The sequence below is a fragment of the Corvus cornix genome, chromosome 3 (assembly GCF_000738735.6).
Source record: "Corvus cornix cornix isolate S_Up_H32 chromosome 3, ASM73873v5, whole genome shotgun sequence".
Taxonomy (NCBI): Eukaryota; Metazoa; Chordata; class Aves; order Passeriformes; family Corvidae; genus Corvus; species Corvus cornix.
The window spans coordinates 93,201,155-93,215,327 of NC_047056.1; the positions used below are offsets into that span (position 1 = coordinate 93,201,155).

The 14,173-nt window shown below is 34.4% G+C and overlaps 1 protein-coding gene across 1 annotated transcript in view; it reads left to right on the plus strand.

The window, feature by feature from the left end:
* The window catches only part of CSMD1 (CUB and Sushi multiple domains 1), a 1,117,781-nt gene that overhangs the window by 970,863 nt on the left and 132,745 nt on the right, over positions 1 to 14,173 (plus strand). Inside the window, exons 38-39 of the mRNA XM_039568608.1 lie at positions 6,494 to 6,612; positions 13,279 to 13,348. Of these exons, the coding sequence (XP_039424542.1) occupies positions 6,494 to 6,612; positions 13,279 to 13,348 (189 nt within the window). The remainder of the gene's footprint in view (positions 1 to 6,493; positions 6,613 to 13,278; positions 13,349 to 14,173) is intronic.

Genomic DNA, 14,173 nt, shown 5'->3' on the forward strand with positions numbered 1-14,173 from the left:
AGGGCCAAGAGTTGCATTTGATGATCCTCTTGTGTCCCTTCCAACTCAGCATATTCTATGAGTCTACGATATAATTACTTCTTTAGTGAGAAGACAGTTAGGAATTAGAGTGAAGACAATTAGTTTTCCAACTATAGATATTAACAGAAGAATATCCTTTCACAATAAGGAGCTGTTGACCACATCAAGTCCAAATTTGAAATTCAGCTCCTACATCAGCAGACTACAGCAGGGGTAGAAGACACAAAGTGGACCTAATAGTGTTTCATCTAGCCTTACCTTTTACATACATTACAAATTAGAGTAGTAGGTGAAACTGCTCTAAACTAACCATTCCAGTATTCTGCAGAACCCTTATATAAAAAGTCTTCATTACAGCATTAGGAAGTGAGAATTATTTTGGAACATTCCCTTCATCCCAGAAGAAATTCCAGGGAGCAACAGAGGAGAGTGTCTTTAAGTCACTACTAAATTATTTACTCACAATAAAAATTATGTCTCTACAAATTGCATATCATATTTTAGAATAAATGGATAAGTCTTTCTACTTACAAAGATATTTTCACCAGTATAAATGCTATAAGCATGCCTGGGTTTAGATCACTATGTTAGGGAAAACAACTTTACTTCAGTAAGATATATTTAGTTTGCTATCACTTGATCACATATGTTGTATTCCACAGTGTCTTGTTTTGAAGTAAGTTTACAGAAATTCATAAATACCTTATAAAATCTTCAGCCACTGATGACACCTTATTCTAATCATAAATATTTCCAGATAATGAAAATAATAAGATTTTTTTTATTTCTTGAAACATTTTCTTCCTTTTAACAATATGTCTTTCTTTTGCCCTGTCCATTTGCAAGTTCTTTCTATGTATGTCTTTATTTTCATGGGAAGGATCTGGACAGTCTGCTCCTGCAAACCTAAGTCTATGTCTAATCTAGGCAGTGCATAGGTTTCTTTCACAGCCTTCAAAAACACACAAGTCTTAAAGCGAATAATATAATTTTGTCATTTATTTTAGGATGTTTTTGTATTAGACATCAAGAATGTAAGAGTTCAGTTACCCAAGCTGAGTGGTCTACGGAATTTGTATGCTATGGTCAGATTGATTACTCAGAATTTTTTCCCTTTGTTTATTTGTTATTTGCTTGTTTTGCTCTTTTGTTTGTTTGCTTTTTGGTTTTGTTTTGTTTTTCAAGTCAGATACACAAACTCAGTTTAAAAGAAATAATTGGTCAGTGCCTTAGAAAAATTTCATTCTGGTCACAACATAATTAATTGTAAGTATTGTTAAGGGCTACTGCGTGGTGTTTCTTGTTATTTCAGGACTGTAGGTTTTTAAACTGGTTGCAGCAACCTATGCTTAACAAAACAGTAAAATATGCAAGAGGTAACTGTAGAAAAGATGAGAATTAATAATTTAACTAATCCTTTATATGCATGTCATAGAATAAATACCAAATGTAATTATTTTCACAACCACCAGCAAGTCCAATCAAAGAGTGCTTTGTTTCATTCCTAATATGTACAATGGTAGGAAGAATAAATATTCCTGTTATTTGATTGTATTCCTTTTAATATAATGAACAAAGGAATCAACTATCCAAATGGTGTGTTTTAGAAATGTGACTGTTTAATTCAACTGCATTTGTGGCCAGTGATTTATAAGCTTGGTCTTGAAATCTCATTTATTAATTCAGTGGTAGTTTAGATATTTTCCTTAATATACAAATGAATGAAAAAATAAAAAGTCTGGAAATGAGTGTTTGCTCAGCATGCTGCTTGAATTTCTCAGCTGAAGTCAGGTTTGTTTTAGTAAAAGCTGAATATATGCTGAATATTGATATATAGGTTTAGGCTAAAAATGTCCATAAGTATCTGTCTATGTATGAATGTATGTATGTATCTAGCTCTCTATCTATCTCTCTAAATTTAGGGATTAGAATTAATTTTTAGTAAAAATCTTGTTTTATGCAATCAATATTTTAATAGTGTCATCTAGCTCTATTACCTTGAATTAGCATGTGTGGCACAGGTCAGCATCATTCGTTTTGTAAGCTTTTACCTTACTGCTGTACCAAGATGATGGAATATGTATGAGAACATAAGCTTACTTTTAATCGCCATCTCCTTTTCTAAAGCCACTCTATCATATCTTTTCAAGTGTTAAAGGTTCTTGGCAGCTGAAAAGGATTCACTGCTAAAGGGGCTAGAGAACAATTGACTGTCTTTTGCAGTACTTCTCTATCATGAAGATCTCTAATAAATTCAAAGATAAGAATCAGACTAGCAGAGAGGAAAATATATTCTTCCAAGTAACATATTGTATTTATAGGTCCAGATTAAGATCTTTCATGCAATTTGATTTTCAATGTGGCTCTTCAGTGCAGTAGTCTTTTCTTTTTCCCTATGTTAAAGCAGGTGTGAATCATAAACATGCCATTTTTAATTTAGCAGGTCCTGATCCTGTCAGTGTATCTATGCAACTTACTAGCTGTTGACAAGAATCTGACCTCTCTGCAGTAACTCATTGAGATAAAGATTTTCTAGGCTGGTGTCTGAAGCATGAAGTTTTGAAAGGGACAGCTTGGATTTTGATATACACCATCACCAAAATGGAAAGAACAGCTTGATGCTTGTAATATAATAAAGTATAATACATTTCCGTTAGCTGCATAAGGGTGGGAGGAATTCACAAAAGAAGGCCTGATAGCTTTTGGTCCAGCTGTCAAGAAATTCTTGGGTTGTCCAGTTCTGAGCTTTCTGAAATGGACTCTAATGGGCATTCACATTGTCAGAATGTGCCAACAAGGATTTTCTTTCTGCCAGCAATGGCAGTTATGTTTGGACAGAATTTGAGATAAATGTAGACATGGATATAATTATGTAAGTAAGGCATATTTGTCTTATGCCACAGCAGGGCCAAGAAAGTGTTTAGCAAACAGTGAGTGGAAGAAGGTCAGGGAGAGGGTTATCACCCTTGAAATTGATGTGTTTTCTTCTGTACTGCATAGCAGAAGCTAAGCTCTGAAAAGTATGCACTTAAGAAATCCTTGTTCCTTTTTGTATTGCTTGGACTTAACATTTACCATGTTTTCCCTTTATTACTGACTGTTCACATACAATCTAGTTTAATAACGTATTTCAGAGTCTCTGAATATTTAAGTTTCCTAGTTTGTCCCCAGATACCAGAATTTGTTTGGTTTCTCTTGAGCATTCTTTTGATTTTTGAACCTGTTCTGACTAAACCAATTTTCTAACTTAACTGGGCTAATATTATGGAATTAATAGAATAACAGAGATTTGAGGATTCAGAATAATGTTTGATTCTGCTCTCAACTTTCTCTTTGCTTTTGGGAAGGTAATATTGCTTCTTAATATCAGGTATATCAAAGAAAGTCAATTAGGAGTGGGTTTTGCATACTGTTTTATGACATTCTGATAGAATATTCTATAAGTTGCATCATCAGACCAAAGAAGCAGTGTATACAAAGTGTTCTGAAAACTGTAAGCATCTAGCAGAAAAAAGTTTTTTACCTAGTTATTAGATTCTGTTGAAGATAAATACATAGCATACCACGATATCTAACAGTTATATTAAAAGTTCATTTAAAGGTTTTTGACTGATCATAGTCTTTTTAAATTCTGTATGCTATTCGACCAGCAATGGAAAGAGCTATATTACAGGCACATTTATTAGTGTTGCTATGCAGCCACTATTATAACTGCTTCTGTAACTCAGAAAAATACGTAAAAGTAACTTTATTCATACAGATCTAAGCCTGTGGCCCTGATACTTTCAGCATACAGGAATTCTGAGTTCCAAAATGCAAATTCCTGATGACAAGAAGTGAACCTCAAATTTATATTCACAGAATTCAGCAAGTCCATTGATATCTATAAGCAATTTACTTACTATGTCTTTGTTAGGTGCTTATTTATTTAATAACAGTGATCTTGGAGCATATCTTTTTAAATTTCATATCCTATTCAAGAGTGAGAAAGGTGAGAAATTGCAGAAATAAGCTTTGATTTGCTTAAGTTGCATCTGAACACTGGATTCGCAAATTAGTGATCAGCAGTTTATATGTGGTTCTTTGAATTACTGAGATGAGGCATTATGCTTCACTTAATGCTGAAGCAAGCAGTTTGTGTGGATGCATATCACAGCTATTTAGTACCTGTACTCAAAGGAATTTTCCAGACATGGATACATTTATGGTATTGTGGCATACGGACTGGTTGACCAAAGGAATGATACTAGTCAACTTGCAGCAAAACCAAAACCATTGAAGTTAATGACAATATCTTGATGATTATTTGGAACATTACAGTTCCACATAGTGACCACACATGAAATTCCTAGTGGCCATGTAAAGTCACCATAGCATCATTTGCAAGTTGATTATATTGGTAGAATATAAAAATTTGTAAATTCTGTGAGAGAAATTCCTGAAAATCTTTAAAGCACATTCAGATATTTTCCAAAATTATAAATTCCAGTACACAAAAGAACTACTTTAGGGAGGCCCCATTGTTTGCAACTATTAAATAATTCTTTATTTGCTAATTTGATTTTTTTTTAGTTTGATACCTCTTTCATCATTTGTTATGAAGACTATACTTCATACCTTGACAGTTTTCACTCAGAATTAGAATGGAGTTCATTATCTTCATTCCTGATAAAAGTCAAATGTAGTAAAACTCAAGGGCACAGGACAAACAAGGAACATACAAGACTATAGAACTTATTTCCAGGAAAGAAAATATGGCACAGCAATCACAATTTCCTGTGAAAGTGTAAAAGCTATTTCAGACTTCCATGTGCTTTTTTAGGAATAATATATTTACTTCAACTAAAACTTGAGCTGCAAAAGACTGGAATTGTGTGAAGTATGAAACACAACATTTTTATTTGTGCATTTAATATCTGTAAGGCATTTCTATTTGAGTGATGAAAATTAGATACATAAAGATTTAGGCCATAAAATTAAAACCTTGTCTGTATCAAAATGTGTGATCAACATTATCTGTAAGAAAATTGTATTTCCCTAGAAGGGGTAGGGTCTCAGCCAATAATATCAGATATTGTTTCATGATTAAGTATCTGGAACAACAGACTCTAAAATGTCACATATCAAAATAAAGCCAAATATCATGTAATTTCTATAATAAACACAGTTCAGTTGCACTTACTGTCACCACACAGGTTAGATTTCATAGGAAGACAATGAGAATAATAGTTATTTTTTTTCAGACAACTGAGTTGAAGGATGCACAGGATCAAATTCAGAGAAGTATCATGTTCCTCTGATTTTTGGGGAATTTTTTGCTAATAAATTCTCAAAATCTCTTCTCACACATTGTGAAAATAATTTCCATTCTTTTTTGGCTTCTAAATGACATATTTAATAAACTATAACAGCTACATATTTATGTTTCAGTAGTAATTTTCTCTAATAAATAAGTAAATTCAAAATTAAGATTATATTTTAGATTGATTTTTGAGTTCAAAAAAAGTTTTTAACATTATAAGGGGAATAAGATTCTGTTCTCAGACCCTGAACTTGCAAACAAATTCTTCTGGTTCTTCTGTTTGCAAAGAAAATCTTAAAAACACAGAATTACTTAATCTAATCTCCAGTTTCTCAACTGTCTTGTTCATTTGGAGTATTTTCACTTAGTTTGCAAAGTTGATATTTAATTTTCAGTAGTGCAGACTAACAAACTCCTTAGGTGGTCAAAAAAGGGAAAAAAAAGTGATATGCACTTGACAAAAAGCAGAAGTTTGTACTTTAGCTTGTCAAATTTAGGTGAAAAAATTTGAGAAATTACTAATAATGGAGAATCTTTGTGAAACCAATCTTTTGTTTTCTCACACCTGGCTTAAAAATAATTAAGAACAAACTATCCAGTCACACCTATGCAAAGATTTAGTTTTGGGCTAAGAGTACTAAATTTCAATGTCTAAACTTCTTTATAGTCTGTGGAGTGGCCTAAGAAAAAGGAACCACCAAAATATTCTGCTCATTTATTGTTGAAAAGAGAGACTATGCATAAAGTGTATTCCCTCTTTCTCCCTCCACTTCCTTCACAAGGATAAGAAATTATTAAAAAGCCCTAACAAAGAGAAACAAGCAAACAATAAAACCCAGGCTTTTTAACAAACTAACATCAGAATGCTGTTTTGGAGACTATAAAACTGTATAGTGTGTCATAGCAATGTGACCTAGTAACTGGTATAGTCACAGTGTATAGTCTTTGTGGTTCAGTCATATCACTTGTATTCTGTAGAACAATTCTGAAAACTTCTGTGTTTTAAACAAAATTTCAGTTTATTGTTGAAAGGAATTTTTAATTAATGTTTTCTTAAAAACCCATAATTCTATGGAAAGAGTTCATTAAGGCACTATCAATATCAATGAAGAATATCAATGAAGACCTGCATACCTATGTTTTTTCAATCTTTGTCTTTACTTTTTCCAGCTGTAGGCCTTGCTGCCTGTCCAGAACCAGTAATTCCTAGCAATGGGATGAAATCAGGAGATAGATATATGGTGAATGATGTTTTGTCATTTCAGTGTGAGCCAGGATATACATTACAGGTATTTCTTTCTTTCTTTTTTTCTTTGAATAATGCACTGTGGACTAATTGCAATAAAATGCCAAGAGACCTGCCAAAAACGTATTCTAATGAACAGTCTGTATCGTGTACATAGAGATGATTTAAGTAGAGCCTATGCAAGTGCTCCCAAATTATAAAGCTACAGATGTGTGACATTTCTGGGCCCCAGAGAATCTGGGCTGGCAAATCTTGTCTTAGATCAACATACCATTGAGCAGTAAAGGCCATCAAAATGGACATTGAAATAACATGGATAAAATGTTTTCTCTAGAAAATTGTTATAGTGCTATCCTGTAGAGTACTGTGTTTTTCCTTTTGGGAGATTGATTTATCTAGGTGAAATTTTAATGTAGAAATACATTGTGGGATTTTGTCCTCTGCTCAGGAATTGTAGAATTGTTTCTAACGCAAATTTTTTTCATGCTAAATCTGCTCTTAAAAATCTTTCAGGGAAAGGTATTAGAAATTAGTTCACTGATTGGGGATGTTCACATACTGGTTTAGTTTCCCATGGTAGACATATGATTGAGCTGCTCTTTGTAAATGTTTCAGCACACTGTAAATCTAAGACTAAAAGCTTTTTTTCTTTCCTCACTAGTTTCTCTAATTTGTTTATATATAATCCACCACTGGTAAAATACATTGAGAACACCTGAGTTCAGAATTATTTGGTTGGTAATAGGTCCCACTCAAGACAGTATAAAATCCATATCAGAGAAAGCAAAGCATCACAACTTCTCCTTACAAGGATAAAGTTGCCCATCTGAGAACTGCCAATTGAGTGTTCTCTCAACATATGTAGGATATTTCTTCGGTCTCTATATTTCTTACCATTGTACTAAAATTCTGCCAGGATTCAGACTAAGCATCTTACCCCTTAGGCTGCCTGTGGGAACACCTGCACATGAAACGTCTCTCTAGGTAACCAGGAATATGCATACCTTTTCAGTCATGTATGGCAGGTATAGGTCAAGTATTTAACTAATTCATTCTCTTTACTTGTATTACATGACTTGAAACAACCTGCATCAGGAGTATTCCATATCCATAGCAAAAATATTTTGTTATACTAGTATTCTGCTAATTAGAAAAGATTCAAGACTTGAGCACAACAAAGCCTATTCTCTATCCACCCTGAGCACTCATTGCTTCTTTAACAGTTTGAGGGTTGCTTAAAAGCCAGCTGATTGTTCATATATGAACTACTTACATTTTTTTTCTTTCAAAATTAATATTATTTTGAAAATACGTTATGGTATAAACCCTTTAACTTTTGGTGTTTAAACTTTATTTTCTCTATTTCATCTTTCCCTTTCAGTATCCTTTGTAGGTAGCATGCCAGTAAGAAAATGAGAGATTTGATAACATTTTTATGACATGGTCCCTTCAGAAGGACTATCTGTCATTAAAACTTGGCTCCAAAATAGATTCAGACTTTCATTTAAAGACTGCTGTTGAGCCATTAACAGTTTTCTATTTCAAAGTAGCAGTAAACTAAATAAATTATGAAAGGACATATTATGTGGCTATACTGATGTTGCTATAGCTGAGGCAAAGATATGGGAACTGAAATTTCATCCTCAGCACTGTTTATTTGTTGGAATGGAGTGCTGACATGGTTTTGGCCAAGCTGAAATATAACAGTTCGGTAATTATCACAAGTCAGAGACAGGCAGTTTGCATCATGGCATTTCTTTTGGAGATGAATTCAGAAGATAAAAGTTGAGGAGGTAGATATACAAAACATTGTACATTTGCACTCAAGGCAAGAAAACAAGCCCACACACTTCCCCTAGTATATATGTAGCTTATATGTTCTTTTAGGGCTTTTCTGCATGCATTAAGCTAAATCTAGCATTATTCATCTGTAGACTCAGGACAGTCTATTTCAATGCAGAGTCTATCTGGAAGTCAGCCTGTAAGAAACTTGGTTACACAACAATAAATATAATTGTATTTTAAGAGTTGTGTGCAATTCTTTATATATTTTTATTCAGTTCCACTTTATGGTGAAAGGATCAGAATCTGCTGGTAGAGCTGTTATATAATTGCTGTTCATATAATTGCCAAGAAGTGTTTGTTTAGTGCCTTGTTGCCGTGATCCAGGTCACTACTTCTGAGCTGTTATGACTAAAATACATATAGGTGAACATCTGATTTTTGGCTAAGCTTATAGCAGTGATCTGATGGAAAAAAAAGTGAAAAACTAACCCTATACTAGTGGTTTCCTATTGAGTTGGAATAATGTATAATCCAATTTATTTAATCTAAAAAACAGCCATCTGATCTCAATCAGCTGTTTAGACTTTCATTGTGATACTAGAGATAAACAGCCGTACACTTCCAAGTGTATTAATTCTAAGATTTTCTGTTAGAATAGGAACTTTACTCTTAAAGTATTGTCCTTCTTCACTGATATCAAAAGGTTAACACAGGTACCTAATTTTAAACTGCTTAGATTTAGTGGTGTGACCTCTGCTTGTATTGCCCATCATATTGCAGACTCTTTTATCCCTACCTTTTTCAACAAGGAAACATCTAAATTTTGCATATGGAAAAAAAGGGCATCATTATTGTGTCTTTACTTACATGGATTAGAAATGGATACATGCTCAAGCACCATCAAGTATTCTGTCCATACTTAAAATAGTACTGGTGAAATATTGATGTGGACTGATAACAGTAGAATTTGATTACTTCAGAAATGGTTGGAATAAGTACAGGAAACCTTTTGAAGATCCACATTGTTAACCCTGGCTTGATGTTTTAGATCTACTCTTACTTACAAAATGATCAGAAATGTGAGTTCATAAATACAGTATTAGTATAACATAATGATTCATTTGTGAAGAAGAGATCTGCACACAAAAAAACCTCTCATCTGTATTAATGCTAAATTTCAATGCACTACGTATATCACTATCACAAAACCGTATAATGTCTTTTGTCTATATGCAGGTCTTATCTGTAGCCCTTTAATATGACTAACTGCACTTTTTTTATATAATTACAGGGATTCTATCATTAAATACTTTCTTAAAATTTCACAGCATATTGTTCCTTAACTGTATATATTCCAACCATAAACCTCTTTTTCCATACATCTAAAAATCTAACACTGGCTGTGGAAGCTGACATATATAAAAACTAGTTTCATGAGCTCGTTCAAAGTGTAAAACAGAAGACCTTCAATATCCAAATTCAATAGAAAAGAGTTTGAACCTTTTCAAAATATTGATGAGAATTGCTATGCTGTATGGACTCTGCTGTAAGAAAGTGCATACATATCTATCTATATATATAGCATGTTACTCATGCTATATATATAGACAGGACAAGTAAAATGGGTCCAAATTAAAAAGAAATAGTAATGAAAATAAGGTTCTAAGAGTCACAGTATGTTTGCTATTCAACAAATACAGACCAGCATAACTTTTCAGAATCTTTTTTTTTTTTCATTCTAGCTGTGAATTTATCCTCAGTCTTTAGAGAACATATTCACAGCTAGCGATAACAATCAGGTGTGGATTAGTTTATAATTGAGACTTACCAGAAAAGTCATAGAGCTCAAACTGCTACCTGGAGATGCATAAGAAAGGTAATTGCTAGCTGTAGGATTAAGTGTCTCTCCACAGGAGGGAACTTTAAAAGACTGAAATCAGAGCGTGCTCTTGTTGGAAAGAGGCTTGAAGCTAGAGGAATCATTTAATTTTATTTTTCAAAAGATCTTTTATGGCTATTTTACGTTTTTCCTGACTGGGGTAGTTAAATTATGGCTTCCCCCTTGACTCACATCAGAGACATGCAATCACAGAAAACTAGGAAAAGAGAATAAACTAAAAGAGTGCAATCATGGAAGACTAGAAAGAGGGAGTGAAAGAGGGTGTAAAACAGGGAATATTGCATTAATTATATTATTCAAAACCTCATCCATTTTTCAAGTAACTAAGATGACACAGTAGGTGCATGCACATTTTTTCCTTTAAAAAGGTTGCTTTTAAGGAAAATATTTTTATTGAATTATCAATTTGTATTGTTTTTAGAAGAAAAAGTCTAATTCATTTTTCATTATTTTAGTGAAAACTGATCCTTTTTTTTCCTTCCAAGTAATTTTCTGGATGTATTTCAGTTTGGCGTTCAGAAGATGATTGCCTAAATATACTTTACTAAATGATTAATTAAAGTAGTTTTATCCCATGCAATTCTATATGAACTTTATTCAAGGTTGTGTGTAAACATTCCAAATGATGTGAAAGAAATGTCATCAAATGGATTTTTTTTTATTGCAGTTTATCTATTCATTCTTTTTCTTATTTTTATGAGATTATGATTGCTATGGAAAAATAATATTTAAATAAATCTTCATATTATATTGATAAGATATGCTGGCTTACTAAATTTTAGACTTCTAATATACTCCATAAAAATAAACTAGGGATGTTAAGTGACTTGCTCCAGTTTGTATATCCAAATGATTAAAGCAGAAAATAAACCTTGTTCTCAGTCCCGTGTCTCAATCTTTATATCAGTTGCTCTCACTCTTGCCAGTTTATTCAGCTTTTGCATTTCAGCAGCAGAATACATAACCTGAGTACCTCAAAGGACAGAATTGGCAAAAAAAGACTTTTTGTGCTACTGTTTTCAGTTTGAACTGTTCCTAGGAAAAATGAAGATGGGAGCATTTTGGCCCTAGGCAGTCACCCTGAAGTATGTGGGATTAGACTTTGCAAGTTATAGCCATGTCTTAATTCCTGCCATCACATGAGTCTGCTTGGTTCTTGTGATTTTTCTTAAAAATAGGCAGATTAAATTATTCTCGACAGCTAAATAAAGAGGCACTTGTATTCCTACAGCTGTCTGCCAAGATGTTGCATGTATGCAGTGAGTCATGTTGTGAGGCCATGTGAGAGGTCAAGGCCTGCTGCTATTTGTTGATGACAGTCTTGGCATGGTCCACATTGAATATCTGTAGCAAGTAGATGTGGACCAAATTCCTCTCTGTGTCTGTACTACTCACGCAGAGCAATGGTTGATTTACTCCGGATTGCAGCCTAAAAATCAACCACCATGCTTGCACTGTGGATGGATGTGAGAGATTGGTTACATGAAAAGGGACATATAGATTCAGGATATACAGATTCTTTGCAGCTTACTGATCTGAGAAGCTGGCTACGTGAGAACGGGCACATAGGCCCTTGCAGCTAGCTGAGCAAGGTCTCATAAGACAATGCACCACACATCCTGTGTAACACCTGAAGTTACAGAATATTCCATGTATCTTGCTCAGTAACTGAACCACCATTGAGTCTTACTGCTGAACTATGGGTTTATTTGCAGAGCCAGCAAGGTTAGGTTTTGGCAGCAAAACAATGGACATCTGTGGTTAGAAGGCCAGGGAAAAAGACAGGTTTGCTGACCACGAAAGGGGGTCTAAGGAGGGGTTTAGAATCAGCTTAATCGACGTGAAGCACTTAGAATGCGCCGTTACGAATATGCATAAAGCTTATTATTGTTAGTATATAAGGAGTTCTGGTACGATCAATAAATCGGATTCCTGCTGACCACTCTCAGCTTCAATGGTTCACTGAACATACCAAAAAGCTCACTGGTCAGGACAGTCCTTTCGATAGATGGTTTCAAGGGACCTTTGGAGGACTTGGAGTTTGGGCCGTAAGTCTCATAAAAGAAGGTCTTAGATGGGTCGGCATCATACTTTTGCTATTGCTTGGAGCACGCATTATATTTTCTTGTTTAGCCAAACGTGTAGATCAACTAACTCAGGGAGTTTTGCTTGCTCAAACTAATATAAACGGGGGAATTGTGAGAGATTGGTTACGTGAAAAGGGACATATAGATTCAGGATATACAGATTCTTTGCAGCTTACTGATCTGAGAAGCTGGCTGCGTGAGAACGGGCACATAGACCCTTGCAGCTAGCTGAGCAAGGTCTCATAAGACAATGCACCACACATCCTGTGTAGCAACTGAAGTTACAGAATATTCCATGTATCTTGCTCAGTAACTGAACCACCATTGAGTCTTACTGCTGAACTATGGGTTTATTTGCAGAGCCAGCAAGGTTAGGTTTTGGCAGCAAAACAATGGACATCTGTGGTTAGAAGGCCAGGGAAAAAGACAGATTTGCTGACCACGAAAGGGGTACTAAGGAGGGGTTTTAGGATCAGCTTAGTCGACGTGAAGCACTTAGAATGCGCCGTTACGAATATGCATAAAGCTTATTATTGTTAGTATATAAGGAGTTCTGGTACGATCAATAAATCGGATTCCTGCTGATCACTCATATTGAGCGTCTGGGTTTCCCCTCTATCACGACAGATGGAATACATTGGAATTGAAACAGGGAGTGAACTAATTAGACTATATGAATGCACACAGTTAACTGCTTCTGTCTTATAACCATACATTTAAGAGGTTTTCAAGTTACCAGAAGAAAGGTGTTTGAGAATATTTATGCAATAGAAGAATAAGAACATGAAACCTGAACTATTTGAAAATAGAGTTTCATTCAAGTAATTATTATGTAGTTCGCTGATTAGATTATCCAGGAGGTCCTCTGTAGCTCTGTTTTTCAGAAAAGTCCCATAAATAAATATCTGTAATCTGATTTTTTGCCCTTTCCAAACAGGGCCGTTCTCATATTTCATGTATGCCAGGAACAGTTCGACGCTGGAACTATCCATCTCCTCTCTGCATTGGTATGGAAACTTGTTTTCAGTGTTCTGACCATCAGTCACAAGAAACTCCTGACCTTGTCATGTCTATTGTTCCTCAACTTAATTCTGCTTCATTCAAAACTTTTTTGAGTTTCCATTTGTATCTATGAAATATGGAAAAAAAAAAAAGATTTTTTTTGTCTATATATAGTGAAATGCTATTTAAAAAAAAATATCGTGAGAGTGAGCAAAGGAGGAAACCCATATGTTAACCATTGTTTAGCTTGTCCTGAATACTCTGCTTTGAATCAGGCTGAATCTTCTTTATAAAGGAGAGGACATTAACAGATTCCTTTTGCAGCATGCTCAGCTTGGAAAACCTAGGACCCAGGCAGGTCATGCAGGGCACCTAGGAGATTTCCTAAAGAAGCGGTAGTGAAGAGCAGCTCTGAAGCCAAGCCTTCAGGGGTGGTGGAATGAAAAGGAGTTCTAGGGATCCAGAAAAGGCTGGCTCTTTTCATCTGAGAAAGCTGTTAAATGATGCTGAGTTAAAAGTAAAGCTAAAAAGCATTTTCCTTTTAAGTACATTTAGAACTTAGCCAAACGGATCTGAGTTTTCTGTGTGTAGAAAATAATCTTCTGTAGTATTGTTTCTTAATTAGATAAAATTTAAGACAGTCAAGATTCTGCTGTATTTTGGTATGCTTATTTCAAGAAAAAGCAGGAATTGAGGGGTGAGAAGCACAGGTCCATCATAATGTTCTGTCACTTCAGCTTTGAAATACATTATTCAGTGAATGCTTTTAATTTTAATATTCAATCAGCAAAAGCTGTTCCTACTAGTTTCATATCTAAGAGGAATTCAAA